Source organism: Salmo salar, chromosome 09 (genome assembly GCF_965601325.2).
Source record: "Salmo salar chromosome 09, fSalSal1, whole genome shotgun sequence".
Taxonomy (NCBI): Eukaryota; Metazoa; Chordata; class Actinopteri; order Salmoniformes; family Salmonidae; genus Salmo; species Salmo salar.
This window is the reverse complement of record NC_138299.1, coordinates 16,809,928-16,826,948: the sequence shown is the minus strand read 5'-3', so window position 1 is coordinate 16,826,948 and position 17,021 is coordinate 16,809,928. Positions and strand designations below refer to the sequence as shown.

Below are 17,021 nucleotides of genomic sequence, written 5' to 3'. Positions count from 1 at the left end.
ACAACCGGCCGTGATCAGGAGTCCCATAGGGCGGGCACATAATTGGCCCAGCGTCGTCTGGGTTCAGGAAGGGTTTGGCCAGGGTAGGTCGTCATTGTAAATGAGAATTTGTTCTTAACTAACTTGCCTAGTTAAATAAAGGTTAAATAAAAAAAATATACTGTGCCTTCGGAAAGTATTGAGACCCCTTGACTTTTTCCATATTTTGTTACGTTACAGCCTTATTCTAAAATGGATTAAAGAAAAAAAACGCAGCAATCTACACACAATACCCCATAATGACACAACGAAAACAGGTTTTTAGACATTTTTGCAAATGTATTAAAAATATAAAACACATACAGTGGGGGATCCTCCTGTGTAGTTCTGGGTCAAATACTTATTTCCCTCATTAAAATACAAATCATTTTATAACATTTTTGACATGCGTTTTTCTGGATTTTTTTGTTGTTATTCTGTCTCTCACTGTTCAAATAAACCTACCATTAAAATTATAGACTGATCATTTCTTTGTATGTGAGCAACCGTACAAAATCAGCAGGGGATCAAATACTTTTTCCCCTCACTGTACCTTATTTACATCGGTATTCAGACCCATTGCTATAAGACACGAAGTTGAGCTCAGGTGTATCCTGTTTCCATTGATCATCCTTGAGATGTTTCTACAACTTCATTGGAGTCCACCTGTGGTAAATTCAATTGATTGGACATAATTTGGAAAGGCACACACCTGTCTATATAAGGTCCCACAGTTGTCAGAGCAAAAACCAAGCCATGAGGTCAAAGGAATAATCCGTAGAGCCCCAAGTCAGAGTTGTGTCGAGGCACAGATCTGGGGAAAGGTACCAAAAACATTCTGCAGTATTGAAGGCCTACATCATTCTTAAATGGAATAAGTTTGGAACCACCCAGACTCTTCCTAGAGCTGGCCACCCGGCCAAACTGAGCAATTGGGGGAGAAGGGCCTTGGTCAGGGAGGTGAACAAGAACCCGATGGTCACTCTGACAGAGCTCTAGGGTTCCTCTGTGGAGATGGAAGAACCTTCCAGAAGGACAACCATCTCTGCAGCACTCCTCAGTAAAAGGCACATGACAGCCCACTTGGAGTTTGCCAAAGGGAACCTAAAGACTCTCAGACCATGAGAAGCAAAATTCTCTGATCTGATGAAAATATTGAACTCTTTGGCCTGAATGCCAAGCGCCACATTTGGAAGAAACCTGGCACCATCCCTACGATGAAGCATTGTGGTGAAAGAATCATGCTGTGGGGATGTTTTTCATCGACAGGGACTGGGAGACTAGTCAGGATCGAGGGGAAGATGAACGGAGCAAAGTACAGAGAGACCCTTGATGAAAACCTGCTCCAGAGCGCTCAGGACCTCAGACTGGGGGTGAAGGTTCTTCCAACAGGACAACGACCCTAAGCACACAGCCAAGACAACACAGGAGTGGCTTCAGGGCAGGTCTCTGAATGTACTTGAGTGACCCAGCCAGAGCCCGGACTTGAACTTGATCTAACATCTCTGGAGAGACCTCAAAGTAGATGTGCAGTGAATCTCCCCATCCAACCTGACAGAGTTCGAGAGGATCTGCAGAGAAGTATGGGAGTAACTCCCCAAATACAGGTGCGCCAAGCTTGTAGCGTCATACCCAAGAAGACTCGAGGCTGTAATCGCTGCCAAAGGTGCTTTAACAAAGTACTGAGTAAAGAGCCTGAATACTTCTGTAAATGTGATATTTCTGTATTGTTATTTGTTAACAGAGCGAGTTACTGTTCTGAAGATGGTTATTTTCATGCAGACAGCTCTGTTCTGTTATTTTTCTTGTTCCGTTGGCCCTCCTGAGAACAGATTAATGCAGTGCGCCCCTTTCTCCTGCTCTCTCTTGCCCTTCACCCCTCCACATTGTGCTAAACACACCTCGGAGAATGCAAGGCTCTATATGAAAAGAGCTTTCTGCTCAGCCTTACAAAACTAAATATCAGGCTGCATGACATTTGGAAGACTTCAAATGAATTAGAGTGCCAAGGTTCTTAAAAACTCATCTCAGCTGCCCCTGGGGTTGGTAAAAAGCTATTAGTTTCACATAGTGCTGAGCGCCGAGCTGAGAAGTGAAATAAAGGGACAAACCTTGGGACTCTTGGCATGAAGGGACACTTTCTTCTCAATAGGAAAATGCTTATTCAGTCCACACTCGGAAAGTAGTCTTCAAGATACTATTCATTTCTACCAAGAACTTTTGAAAGAAGTTACCTAAGAAATCGAAAATGTTAATACCATCTTTAAGTCTACCAGTTCATAAACATTGTAAGAGCAGAATTTATATTTGTGGTGCTGAAATACCTATTCAATGTTAGACAAAAGCGTAAGGTATATAGTCAGCAAGGCCGAGAGAGTGCAATGGTATTTCATTTAAAAGTTCATATTTTTCTCAAGCAATTCCTTCTTCATTTTTATTCGTTCATTCTGCCTTTATTCTTTTTGAGAAGAATCCCTGGAAGAGGACCTTGGCGATAGAAAGGATGTTTTCCATCTCCCCAGAGAGACAGACATTTTGATAATACTTTCTACATTATCCAGGACTGTTCTTTGGCTTCAGAACAGCTCATCATTTGGCTCTGTGTGCGCGTATTTCAGATACAAGATGTAGTACAATGGCTACAACGACTAATACCCCCATCAACTCCTTATGTACATGCTCTGTGAAGATTGCTCCTCATACACTAGGCCAGTGGTTCCCAAACTTCTTCAGTTACTGTCGCACCAACTGAATTTTGCTCTGCCCGGAGTACCCCTGAAGTACCCCCACATGTACATTTAACCAGTAGACCTATGGTCTCATCAGTCTTCTCAAGTACCCCCTGTGGATAGGCCAAGTACCCCCAGGTGTGAACATCCATTCATTATGCACTCATATGTTTCATTCAAAAGTTTGGCTGGTGCACTCATGATGCACCAATGCCAGAGTAGAGTAGAGTCCTTATTATCCCAGAGGGACAATTCACTCATGATGCACCAATGCCAGAGTAGAGTAGAGTCCTTATTATCCCAGAGGGACAATTCACTCATTATGCACCAATGCCAGAGTAGAGTAGAGTCCTTATTATCCCAGAGGGACAATTCACTCATGATGCACCAATGCCAGAGTAGAGTAGAGTCCTTATTATCCCAGAGGGGCAATTCACTCAGATGCACCAATGCCAGAGTAGAGTAGAGTCCTTATTATCCCAGAGGGGCAATTCACTCAGATGCACCAATGCCAGAGTAGAGTCCTTATTATCCCAGAGGGGCAATTCACTCAGATGCACCAATGCCAGAGTAGAGTAGAGTCCTTATTATCCCAGAGGGGCAATTCACTCATGATGCACCAATGGTAGAGTAGAGTAGAGTCCTTATTATCCCAGAGGGACAATTCACTCATGATGCACCAATGCCAGAGTAGAGTAGAGTCCTTATTATCCCAGAGGGACAATTCACTCATGATGCACCAATGCCAGAGTAGAGTAGAGTCCTTATTATCCCAGAGGGGCAATTCACTCAGATGCACCAATGCCAGAGTAGAGTAGAGTCCTTATTATCCCAGAGGGGCAATTCACTCATGATGCACCAATGCCAGAGTAGAGTAGAGTCCTTATTATCCCAGAGGGACAATTCACTCAGATGCACCAATGCCAGAGTAGAGTAGAGTCCTTATTATCCCAGAGGGGCAATTCACTCAGATGCACCAATGCCAGAGTAGAGTAGAGTCCTTATTATCCCAGAGGGGCAATTCACTCAGATGCACCAATGCCAGAGTAGAGTCCTTATTATCCCAGAGGGGCAATTCACTCAGATGCACCAATGCCAGAGTAGAGTAGAGTCCTTATTATCCCAGAGGGGCAATTCACTCATGATGCACCAATGGCAGAGTAGAGTAGAGTGCTTATTATCCGAGAGGGGCAATTCACTCATGATGCACCAATGCCAGAGTAGAGTAGAGTCCTTATTATCCCAGAGGGGCAATTCACTCAGATGCACCAATGCCAGAGTAGAGTCCTTATTATCCCAGAGGGGCAATTCACTCATGATGCACCAATGCCAGAGTAGAGTCCTTATTATCCCAGAGGGGCAATTCACTCATGATGCACCAATGCCAGAGTAGAGTCCTTATTATCCCAGAGGGACAATTCACTCAGATGCACCAATGCCAGAGTAGAGTAGAGTCCTTATTATCCCAGAGGGACAATTCACTCAGATGCACCAATGCCAGAGTAGAGTAGAGTCCTTATTATCCCAGAGGGACAATTCACTCATTATGCACCAATGCCAGAGTAGAGTAGAGTCCTTATTATCCCAGAGGGGCAATTCACTCAGATGCACCAATGGTAGAGTAGAGTCCTTATTATCCCAGAGGGACAATTCACTCATGATGCACCAATGCCAGAGTAGAGTAGAGTCCTTATTATCCCAGAGGGACAATTCACTCAGATGCACCAATGGTAGAGTAGAGTAGAGTCCTTATTATCCCAGAGGGACAATTCACTCATGATGCACCAATGCCAGAGTAGAGTAGAGTCCTTATTATCCCAGAGGGGCAATTCACTCATGATGCACCAATGCCAGAGTAGAGTAGGGTCCTTATTATCCCAGAGGGACAATTCACTCATGATGCACCAATGCCAGAGTAGAGTAGAGTCCTTATTATCCCAGAGGGACAATTCACTCATGATGCACCAATGCCAGAGTAGAGTAGAGTCCTTATTATCCCAGAGGGACAATTCACTCAGATGCACCAATGCCAGAGTAGAGTAGAGTCCTTATTATCCCAGAGGGGCAATTCACTCAGATGCACCAATGCCAGAGTAGAGTAGAGTCCTTATTATCCCAGAGGGGCAATTCACTCAGATGCACCAATGCCAGAGTAGAGTAGAGTCCTTATTATCCCAGAGGGGCAATTCACTCAGATGCACCAATGCCAGAGTAGAGTGGCCTTATTATCCCAGAGGGGCAATTCACTCAGATGCACCAATGCCAGAGTAGAGTAGAGTCCTTATTATCCCAGAGGGGCAATTCACTCATGATGCACCAATGGTAGAGTAGAGTAGAGTCCTTATTATCCCAGAGGGGCAATTCACTCAGGATGCACCAATGCCAGAGTAGAGTAGAGTCCTTATTATCCCAGAGGGGCAATTCACTCAGATGCACCAATGCCAGAGTAGAGTCCTTATTATCCCAGAGGGGCAATTCACTCATGATGCACCAATGCCAGAGTAGAGTCCTTATTATCCCAGAGGGGCAATTCACTCATGATGCACCAATGCCAGAGTAGAGTCCTTATTATCCCAGAGGGACAATTCGCTCAGATGCACCAATGCCAGAGTAGAGTAGAGTCCTTATTATCCCAGAGGGGCAATTCACTCATTATGCACCAATGCCAGAGTAGAGTAGAGTCCTTATTATCCCAGAGGGGCAATTCACTCAGATGCACCAATGCCAGAGTAGAGTAGAGTCCTTATTATCCCAGAGGGGCAATTCACTCAGATGCACCAATGCCAGAGTAGAGTAGAGTCCTTATTATCCCAGAGGGGCAATTCACTCAGATGCACCAATGCCAGAGTAGAGTCCTTATTATCCCAGAGGGGCAATTCACTCAGATGCACCAATGCCAGAGTAGAGTAGAGTCCTTATTATCCCAGAGGGGCAATTCACTCATGATGCACCAATGGTAGAGTAGAGTAGAGTGCTTATTATCCGAGAGGGGCAATTCACTCATGATGCACCAATGCCAGAGTAGAGTAGAGTCCTTATTATCCCAGAGGGGCAATTCACTCAGATGCACCAATGCCAGAGTAGAGTCCTTATTATCCCAGAGGGGCAATTCACTCATGATGCACCAATGCCAGAGTAGAGTCCTTATTATCCCAGAGGGGCAATTCACTCATGATGCACCAATGCCAGAGTAGAGTCCTTATTATCCCAGAGGGACAATTCACTCAGATGCACCAATGCCAGAGTAGAGTCCTTATTATCCCAGAGGGACAATTCACTCAGATGCACCAATGCCAGAGTAGAGTAGAGTCCTTATTATCCCAGAGGGGCAATTCACTCATTATGCACCAATGCCAGAGTAGAGTAGAGTCCTTATTATCCCAGAGGGACAATTCACTCATGATGCACCAATGCCAGAGTAGAGTAGAGTCCTTATTATCCCAGAGGGGCAATTCACTCAGATGCACCAATGCCAGAGTAGAGTCCTTATTATCCCAGAGGGGCAATTCACTCAGATGCACCAATGGTAGAGTAGAGTCCTTATTATCCCAGAGGGGCAATTCACTCAGATGCACCAATGGTAGAGTAGAGTCCTTATTATCCCAGAGGGGCAATTCACTCAGATGCACCAATGGTAGAGTAGAGTAGAGTCCTTATTATCCCAGAGGGACAATTCACTCATGATGCACCAATGCCAGAGTAGAGTAGAGTCCTTATTATCCCAGAGGGGCAATTCACTCAGATGCACCAATGGTAGAGTAGAGTCCTTATTATCCCAGAGGGGCAATTCACTCATGATGCACCAATGCCAGAGTAGAGTAGAGTCCTTATTATCCCAGAGGGACAATTCACTCATGATGCACCAATGGTAGAGTAGAGTAGAGTCCTTATTATCCCAGAGGGACAATTCACTCATGATGCACCAATGCCAGAGTAGAGTAGAGTCCTTATTATCCCAGAGGGGCAATTCACTCAGATGCACCAATGGTAGAGTAGAGTCCTTATTATCCCAGAGGGACAATTCACTCATGATGCACCAATGCCAGAGTAGAGTAGAGTCCTTATTATCCCAGAGGGACAATTCACTCAGATGCACCAATGCCAGAGTAGAGTAGAGTCCTTATTATTCCAGAGGGACAATTCACTCAGATGCACCAATGCCAGAGTAGAGTAGAGTCCTTATTATCCCAGAGGGGCAATTCACTCAGATGCACCAATGCCAGAGTAGAGTAGAGTCCTTATTATCCCAGAGGGGCAATTCACTCAGATGCACCAATGCCAGAGTAGAGTAGAGTCCTTATTATCCCAGAGGGGCAATTCACTCAGATGCACCAATGCCAGAGTAGAGTCCTTATTATCCCAGAGGGGCAATTCACTCAGATGCACCAATGCCAGAGTAGAGTAGAGTCCTTATTATCCCAGAGGGGCAATTCACTCATGATGCACCAATGGTAGAGTAGAGTAGAGTCCTTATTATCCCAGAGGGGCAATTCACTCAGATGCACCAATGCCAGAGTAGAGTCCTTATTATCCCAGAGGGGCAATTCACTCATGATGCACCAATGCCAGAGTAGAGTCCTTATTATCCCAGAGGGGCAATTCACTCATGATGCACCAATGCCAGAGTAGAGTCCTTATTATCCCAGAGGGACAATTCACTCAGATGCACCAATGCCAGAGTAGAGTCCTTATTATCCCAGAGGGACAATTCACTCAGATGCACCAATGCCAGAGTAGAGTAGAGTCCTTATTATCCCAGAGGGGCAATTCACTCATTATGCACCAATGCCAGAGTAGAGTAGAGTCCTTATTATCCCAGAGGGACAATTCACTCATGATGCACCAATGCCAGAGTAGAGTAGAGTCCTTATTATCCCAGAGGGGCAATTCACTCAGATGCACCAATGCCAGAGTAGAGTCCTTATTATCCCAGAGGGGCAATTCACTCAGATGCACCAATGGTAGAGTAGAGTCCTTATTATCCCAGAGGGGCAATTCACTCAGATGCACCAATGGTAGAGTAGAGTCCTTATTATCCCAGAGGGGCAATTCACTCAGATGCACCAATGGTAGAGTAGAGTAGAGTCCTTATTATCCCAGAGGGACAATTCACTCATGATGCACCAATGCCAGAGTAGAGTAGAGTCCTTATTATCCCAGAGGGGCAATTCACTCAGATGCACCAATGGTAGAGTAGAGTCCTTATTATCCCAGAGGGACAATTCACTCATGATGCACCAATGCCAGAGTAGAGTAGAGTCCTTATTATTCCAGAGGGACAATTCACTCAGATGCACCAATGCCAGAGTAGAGTCCTTATTATCCCAGAGGGACAATTCACTCATTATGCACCAATGCCAGAGTAGAGTAGAGTCCTTATTATCCCAGAGGGGCAATTCACTCAGATGCACCAATGCCAGAGTAGAGTAGAGTCCTTATTATCCCAGAGGGACAATTCACTCATTATGCACCAATGCCTTTTAAATGAACTGTCCCCTGCAAATCTCACTTTTAAAGGGGAATATTCTGTTAACTTATGTCCAAATAATGTTGTTGACTCGTTCTATACTCGCGTATTTGTGGTCAAAGCATAAATTGGAGAAAAAACACCAAAATAACACCTCAAACTTGTATCTCAAACAGACCGTTTATTTTATTTTTTTGCTATTTCCTCATAGAGTATGATGTCATACTCCTGTGGAGGATGAGCTGGCCATCAGCGGTCTAGAGGAGGATGAGCTGGCCAATCAGCGATCTATATTTTTTATGACCGGTATACGCCCACACCATTCTGTTGTTGTGGTACGCCCACACCATTTCAACACAGAAAAACAGCTTTTTAACATACTTAAATAAAGCATTTTGGAAGGAAAACTTTCACTCATACTGTAAGTAATAACAGGTCATATTTCATAGAAATCTGGAAACACTGTAAATTTACTTTAAAATGTGTGAAAATCTTTAATTGATTCTTCCCTCCATTTTCTTCTGTGTAGGGCCCATGGGGATGGCTGGGGATGGGATGGTAACTCCTGTTGGGAAGCAGAAAATGGATGGCAAGGAGGAGAGCATGCCCACCAATGAACCTCCCAGACCCAAGGTACAACTTCTCTCTCTCTCTCTCTCTCTCTCTCTCTCTCTCTCTCTCACTCGCACTCTCACTCTCTCACTCTCTCACTCTCACTAATGAACCAAAGGCATCTGATCAGCATATGCTGCATTAGCACAGCAGGCATCATATTGTTTTCTTGCCATATTTAATAATTTGTTCAACACTTACAGTTCATAATGTTTTCTTGATCTGTTTTTGTCATCAACTCTGTTCCTTTTGATGTGTTGGCAGCTATAGCTGCAAAGAGGTTGTTTAGAATCCTGCACACATCCACACACACTGTGCTTTCACTCCTCGCCACAGCCCAACCCACTATAATGCTGACTGCTCACTTCTCTCAAATGAAGCTCAGCTCAGCAACAGCTTTGCACTTTGGCTCTTTGCATTCCTGCCTTTTGGTTTTGCCCCCATCGTTTCTGTGAAAGGCCCTGTCTTTGTTGATAGTAGTGGTGGGTGTTGAATTATTGAAGGCAGTCAGAGCTGTGTGAAGACCCCCAGAGTTCCCTTAAGAGATGATGTGTCTGTACTCTGTAGTAACAAGACAAGGCCTTAGTCCCCCTGCTCTGGCAGATGAGAGAGAGAGAGAGAGAGAGAGAGAGAGAGAGAGAGAGAGAGAGAGAGAGAGAGAGAGAGAGAGAGAGAGAGAGAGAGAGAGAGAGAGAGAGAGAGAGAGAGAGAGAGAACATGTCATGGTTCTGCTGACAAATGCAATCTGTCACTGAAACACTCAAACACATACCTACCTACCTGTACACAGAGCACTTGTTCCCTGCATTCTGAGTAGTCTTTCTTTCTTTCTTTCTTTCTTTCTTTCTTTCTTTCTTTCTTTCTTTCTTTCTTTCTTTCTTTCTTTCTTTCTTTCTTTCTTTCTTTCTTCTGCTGTGTCTCTCTTTCTGGTTTGCTGAGTGTTTTTGATGCAGGCAGCTGTTCGCAAGAGGCCTTTTAGAACATACTGCAACTCACTTTTTGTTTACACACAGTAGTGGTTGGGGTGAAGGAATGGGTGAGAAAAGAACAGAGCAATATGAAAAACAGAATCCATTCCACTCTGTCTCCACCACTAACACTCACCACAGTGCTCTCTCTCTCTCTCTCTCTCTCTCTCTCTCTCTCTCTCTCTCTCTCTCTCTCTCTCTCTCTCTCTCTCTCTCTCTCTCTCTCTCTCTCTCTCTCTCTGTGTATGTTACAGGATGGCTACAGTGGATCCCAGTGTGTCTCCCAGCCCACCACCCCTGGTGCCATGCCTGTCCCCTCTCCCCTGTCCCCCAGCCCAGCCAGCCTGTCCTCCTACCATGGGGATGACAGTGACAGCATTAGCAGCCCCGTCTGGCCAAAGACTCCCTCCAGCCCTGTATGTGACACTCTTCCTTACATTCCAACCAGTATCTTCCAATGTTTTATTTCTTGTTGTTTTCTTTCTTCAGCATGATGACTGATGTGAGTAGTTGTGTCAGTTTGCAAGGTTGGAGCTAATTCCATATATCTCTCCATCTCTTCCGACTCAGAAGCCCAACTCGTCCACCATGACTAACGAGCGAATCACACGTCTGTATGATATGGGCGGGGAGCCGGAGAGGCGTGGCTGGGTGGACCGCTACCTGTCCTTTATGGAGGAGAGGGGTACACCTGTTCCCCACCTCCCTGCCGTGGGCAAGAAGCCCCTGGACCTCTACAGGCTGTACATGGTGGTCAGGGAGATAGGGGGTCTGGCCATGGTGAGAGACAACCACGGAGTTCATTTCATTGTGTCTTACAGGACTGATAGACACTGCTAAGTGTTTTTCTCATGTATTGCAGGACTGAAAAAATGTTGCACTATACACTTTCGATGTGGTTGATTAGACTCGTCAATATCACTTATCTGGTAGTCGCTTTGAAGTGGGACAAAGAAACTGGTTAGCAGTTACAAGCCAGGATACATACAGCGGACTAACATGCCATTGTATTAATGCTCCTGTCTCCCTCTCCGTCCCCCCTCTCCTCCCTACCATCCTCTCCCCTCCAGGTGAACAAGAACAAGAAGTGGCGAGAGCTGTCCACCAGTCTGAGTGTTGGTACCTCCAGTAGCTCAGCCAGTTCTCTGAAGAAGCAGTACATCCAGTACCTGTTTGCCTATGAGTGTAAGGTGGAGCGGGGAGAGGACCAGCCGGCCGACAGCAACACTGGGACTGGGGGGGACAACAGGAAGCAGGCCAAGGTGCAGCCGCCCTCTCCTGGTAAGGACCGGTACTTATGATGATGATGATGATGATGATGACGGTGGTGGTGGGGGTGATAAGGATGTTGCGTAGACTGTCATTTTGGCATGTAATTGGAAGATTGAGACTTTTCATGCAAGCAGTGTGTACGGACTTCATGTATAGTTTTGTGTTCCTTTTCGTGGACTGATAATGTGTCTTGGAAGAAAATCAAAACAAGGTTTACTGAGGTCCCCCTGATATTATCACCAGTTACAGTACCTCTAGGCAGATATATGGCTTGATTTGATTACAGCATTAGAAAGGTGAAGCAATGTAATTTTGGGTAATGCTACTTGCTATGCTATTTATAAGACAAAGTATTTGTTTTGCATGTTGTCCCTGACACTGTGTTTCTAAGCACAATTACTGTGCTCGGCTAAGGAGAGAGCTGGAGCGTAAAGGTTGCGTCTCTAATTCAGAGTGTTGATGAGAAAAGGGACCCTGACTTTTAAATGGAACACCAGCGCCTCACCTGCCTGAGTCACACCAGACTGCTTCTGCTAAGAGGGTGGAGGAGAGCACCTGCCTTCACCGCACAAGCACACCACACCCACGCAAATGTAAAGGACATTACACTGCTTGCTTAGTGAGTGCCACTTCAGTCTGATTCGGCTAACACTGAGGCTCGAACCCAGGACCTTGTCTTTTTCACATGAACGCCCTCCCAAAGAGTCTCTCCAGTCCCGCCACGTGAAAAGCTAGCTATACGGTGGCGCAAGTGGGGACTCTTCAGGCTGAGTTGTACGTTTCACACATCCCCATGTGCTACACAGACACACCTCTTGCATATGTCTGCATCCCAGCCTCTTAGCCACTTGATGGAGACATAACCTTCTGATATGAATATTTACCTTCATTTTGAGCCAGGTCAGTGTGTCTACACTGAACCAAAATAGAAACGCAACATGAAACAATTTCTAAGATTTTACTGAGTTAAAGTTCATATAAGGATTGAAATAAATATATTAGGCCCTAATCTATGGATTTCACATGACTGGGAATACTGGGACATTTTCAGCTTCCTGGAATTTTGTGCAGATCCTTGTGACATGGGGCTGTGCAAAATGAAATGGCACGACAATGGGCTTCAGGATCTCGTCACGGTATCTCAGTGCATTCAAATTGCCATCAATAAAATGCAATTGTGTTTGTTTTCCGTAGCTTATGCCTGCCCATACCATATCCCCACCGCCACCATGTTCACAACATTGACATCAGTAAACCGCTCGCCCACACAACGCCATACACGCTGTCTGCCATCTGCCTGGTACTGTTGAAACCGGGATTCATCCGTGAAGGGCACATTTCTCCAGCGTGCCAGTGGCAATCGAAGGTGAGCATTTTCCCACTGAAGTCGGTTACGACGCGTAACTGCAGTCAGGTCAAGACCCTGGTGAGGACGACGAGCACGCAGATGAGCTTCCCTGAGACGGTTTCTTACAATTTGTGCAGAAATTATTCAGTTGTGCAAACCCAACGTTTCCTTAGCTGTCTGGGTGGCTGGTCTCAGACAATCCCGCAGGTGAAGAAGCCGGATGTGGAGGTCCTGGGCTGGCATGGTTACACGTGGTGTGCGGTTGTGAGGCCGGTTGGACGTACTACCAAATTCTCTAAAATGATGTTGGATGGGGCTTATGGTAGAGAAAAGAATATTCAATTATCTTGCAACAGCTCTGGTGGACATTCTTGCAGTCAGTATGCCAATTGCATGCTCCCTTAAAACTTGAGACATCTGGGGCATTTCGTTGTGTGACAAAACTACACATTTTAGAGTGGCCTTTTATTGTGCCCAGCACAAGGTGCACCTGTGATATGATCATGTTTTTTAATCAGCTTCTTGATATGCCACACCTGTCAGGTGGATGGATTATCTTGGCAAAGGAGAAATGCTTACTAACAGGGATGTAAAAACATTTGTGCAAAACATTTGAGAGAAATACGTTTTTTGTGCATATGAATGATTTCTAGGATCTTTCATTTCATTTCAGTTCATAAAACATGGTACCAAAACTTTAAGTGTTACGTTTATATTTTTGCTCAGCATATTTCATGGAAATAGAACATACACTGAAATTGAATAACATGTTTATCAGTTTCATATCACACAATTTCGAATCTGAAATCTTTTGGACATCAGAGCAATGTTGAGGGAATCCTATTTGAGTCAGAAAAGGATACGCATATGATAGGTAATATGTACAAAACCTTGCAGAGATCCTATCCAACTGACAATCTCTTAGAAAAAAATATAAACTATTGAAACCAAGACTTAAAAAGAACTGATATTGTCACAAGATGGAGCGTTGGAACATAACTAACAAAATTACAGTTAATTCAAGTTAGCTTCATTCTACAGCACAACGACAGAGCCATGTTGTAAGTGTAAAACTAACAATGATTCACTAATGAATGCATTCTGGGAGTGCTATAAAAGTGGTGAGATACCAATGGGCTGGACTCATTTAAAAAAAACGTTAACTTAAAAACTGGAAATGAATTGATCCTCCATCGTTAAGACAGTGGATGAATCCAATGTATTATTATTCAAATATTGAAAAAATGAGGGCTTCAGAGAGAAACAAAATAGCACCATTTAAAGCCATATGGCATAAAGTATTACATCAAGTATTACAAGCACTAGAAATATCCAAAGGATGAAAAAAAAAGTTTTTTTATTTTTTATTATGAGACAAACAAGATACATGTTGGTCTGAACAAGTATGACACCATTAATGTTTATTGCAGTGATGGGAAAAGTACCTAATTTTCATACTTGAGTAAAAGTAAAGACACCTTTAAAAGAAAATGACTCAAGTAGAAGTCACCCAGTAAAATACTACTTGAGTAAAAGTCTAAGTATTTGTTTTTAAATATACTTAAGTATCAAAAGTAAAGTATAAATCATTTCAAATGTCTTATATTAACCAAACCAGACGACACAATTTTCTTGTTTTTAAAATGTACGGATAGCCAGGGTCACAGTTCAACACTCAGACATAATTTACAAACAAAGCATTTGTGTTTAGTGAGTCTGCCAGATCAGAGGCAGTAGGGATGACCATGGATGTTCTCTTGATAAGTGTGTGAATTAGACACATTTTACTGTTCTGCTAAGCTTTCAAAATGTAACGAGTACTTTTGTGTGTCAGGGAAAATGTAAGGTGTAAAAAGTACATTATTTTCTTTAAGAATGTAGTGGAGTAAAAGTAAAAGTTGTCAAAAATATAAATAGTAAAGTAAAGGACAGATACCCCAAAAAACTGCTTAAGTACTTTACACCACTGGTTTGTTGAAATGTATGTACGTCTGAAGCTAGGATTCCATCCTATTGTTGACAGATTTTCATGCGAATATTCTAAAATCTGCAGAAAAACAATATGCGCATTTTCCCACCTGAGATGTGTTACCTTCAAATGTACTTGTTGCGGTTAAAAGGCTGTGCGGGATGAAGTAGAGCACACAAAATGTACTTTTTTGCTTAAGTTTTCATGTACTGCATAAAAATCTAAAGTTCATTGCGTTTCTATTGTATTTTGAACTCTACGGATAGTTCTGACACAAACTGTTGTGTTAAATGGCACATGTGCCGACTCTGGTCTTGGCACGTGCGCTTTAGCCAGCAGCTAGCAGATACAGTGCGGGTTACATGAAGAGATTATTATGGATAAGAGCAAGATTGTTTGTATTGTCAAACGGCAGTCAAGTATCGATCATCATGCCACCAGAATAACACCCTCGATATTTATTGGAAAGGAGCATCAAGATCACTGTGACTTTCACCACCCTGTGAAGTTCATAGGTTATTTAATCTATAGCCTAATAAACTGCATGGTTTCCTTAGTCGTAGTGGGAGGACCACACACCTTATCATCGCGTGACTCCAAGTTTACTTTGATATGATCACATTTTATTGGTCACATACACATATTTAGCAGATGTTATTGCGGGTGTAGCAAAATGCTTGGGTTCCTAGCTCCAACAGTGCAGTATTATCTAACAATTCACAACAATACACACATCTAAAAGTAAAAGAATGGAGTTAAGAAATATATAAATATTAGGGCGAGCAATGTCTGAGTGGCATTGACTTAAACACAGTAGAATACAGTTTTTCAGTTGAAGTCGGAAGTTTACATACACCTTAGTCAAATACATTTAAACTCAGTTTTTCACAATTCCTGACATTTACTCCTAGTAAAAATTCCCTGTCTTAGGTCAATTAGGATCACCACTTTATTTTAAGAATGTGAAATGTCAGAATAATAGTCGAGAGAATTATTTATTTCAGCTTTTATTTATTTCATCACATTCCCAGCAGGTCAGAAGTTTACTTACACTCAGTCAGTATTTGGTAGCGTTGCCTTTAAATTGTTTAACTTGGGTCAAACATTTAGGGTAGCCTTCCACAAGCTTCCCACAGTAAGTTGGGTGAATTATGGGCCATTCCTCCTGACAGAGCTGGTGTAACTGAGTCAGGTTTGTAGGCGTCCTTGCTCGAACATGCTTTTTCAGTTCTGCCCACAAATGTTCTATGGGATTGAGGTCAGGGCTTTGTGATGGCCACTCCAATACCTTGACTTTGTTGTCCTTAAGCCATTTTGCCACAACTTTGGAAGTATGCTTGGGGTCATTGCCCATTTGGAAGACCCATTTGCATCCAAGCTTTAACTTCCTGACTGATGCCTTGAAATGTTGCTTCAATATATCCACGTAATTTTCCTACCTCATGATGCCATCTATTTTGTGAAGTGCACCAGTCCCTCCTGCAGCAAAGTACCCCCACAGCATGATGCTGCCACCCCCGTGCTTCACGGTTGGGATGGTGTTCTTCGGCTTACAAGCCTTCCCCTTTTTCCTCCAAACATAACGATGGTCATTATGGCCAAACAGTTCTACTTTTGTTTCATCAGACCAGAGGAAAGTACGATCTGTGTCCCCATGTGCAGTTGCAAACCATAGTCTGGCTTTTTTATGGCGGTTTTGGAGCAGTGGGTTCTTCCTTGCTGAGCGGCCTTTCAGGTTATGTCGATATAGGTCTCGTTTTACTGTGGAATCTGTTTCCTCCAGCATCTTCACAAGGTCCTTTGCTGTTCTGATTTGCACTTTTCGCACCAAAGTACATTAATCTCTATGACGGCTGCTTGGCCCCATGGTGTCTATACTTGCGTACTATTGTTTGTACAGATGAACGTGGCACCTTCAGGCGTTTGGAAATGTCTCCCAAGGATGAACCAGACTTGTGAACGTCTACAATTTATTTTCTGAGGCCTTGGCTGATTTCTTTTGATTTTCCCATGATGTCAAGCAAAGAGGCAGTGAGTTTGAAGGTAGGCATTGAAATACATCCACAGGTACACCTCCAATTGACTCAATGTCAATTAGCCTATCAGAAGCTTCTAAAGCCATGACATCATTTTCTGGAATTTTCCAAGCTGTTTAAAGGCACAGTCAACTTAGTGTATGTAAACTTCTGACCCACTGGAATTGTGATACAGTGAATTATAGGTGAAATAATCTGTCTGTAAACAATTGTTGGGAAAAGTACTTGTGTCATGCACAAAGTAGATGTCCTACCCGATTTGCCAAAACTATAGTTTGTTAACAAGAAATTTGTGGAGCGGTTGAAAAACGAGTTTTAATGACTCCAACCTAAGTGCATGTGAACTTCCGACTTCAACTGTACATATGAAATGAGTAAAACAGTATGTAAACATTATTAAAGTGACTGGTGTTCCATTTAAAATGACCAGTGATTCCATGTCTATGTACATAGGGCAGCAGCCTCTAAGGTGCAGGCTTGAGTAACCGAGTGGTAGCCGGCTAGTGATGGCTAGTCATGGCCTTGAGATAGAAGCTGTTTTTCAGTCTCTCGGTCCCAGCTTTGATGCACCTGTACTGACCTCGCCTTCTGGATGATAGTGG

At 43.6% G+C, this 17,021-nt stretch overlaps 1 protein-coding gene across 3 annotated transcripts in view; it reads left to right on the top strand.

Annotated features, from left to right (window-relative positions):
- LOC106610785 (AT-rich interactive domain-containing protein 1B) overlaps positions 1–17,021 on the top strand; it is a 231,187-nt gene that overhangs the window by 201,576 nt on the left and 12,590 nt on the right. For all 3 annotated transcript variants that reach the window (XM_014210355.3, XM_014210357.3, XM_014210353.3), the window contains 4 exons: positions 8,744–8,847; positions 10,049–10,210; positions 10,365–10,574; positions 10,865–11,075. In XM_014210355.3, the coding sequence (XP_014065830.3) occupies positions 8,744–8,847; positions 10,049–10,210; positions 10,365–10,574; positions 10,865–11,075 (687 nt within the window). The remainder of the gene's footprint in view (positions 1–8,743; positions 8,848–10,048; positions 10,211–10,364; positions 10,575–10,864; positions 11,076–17,021) is intronic.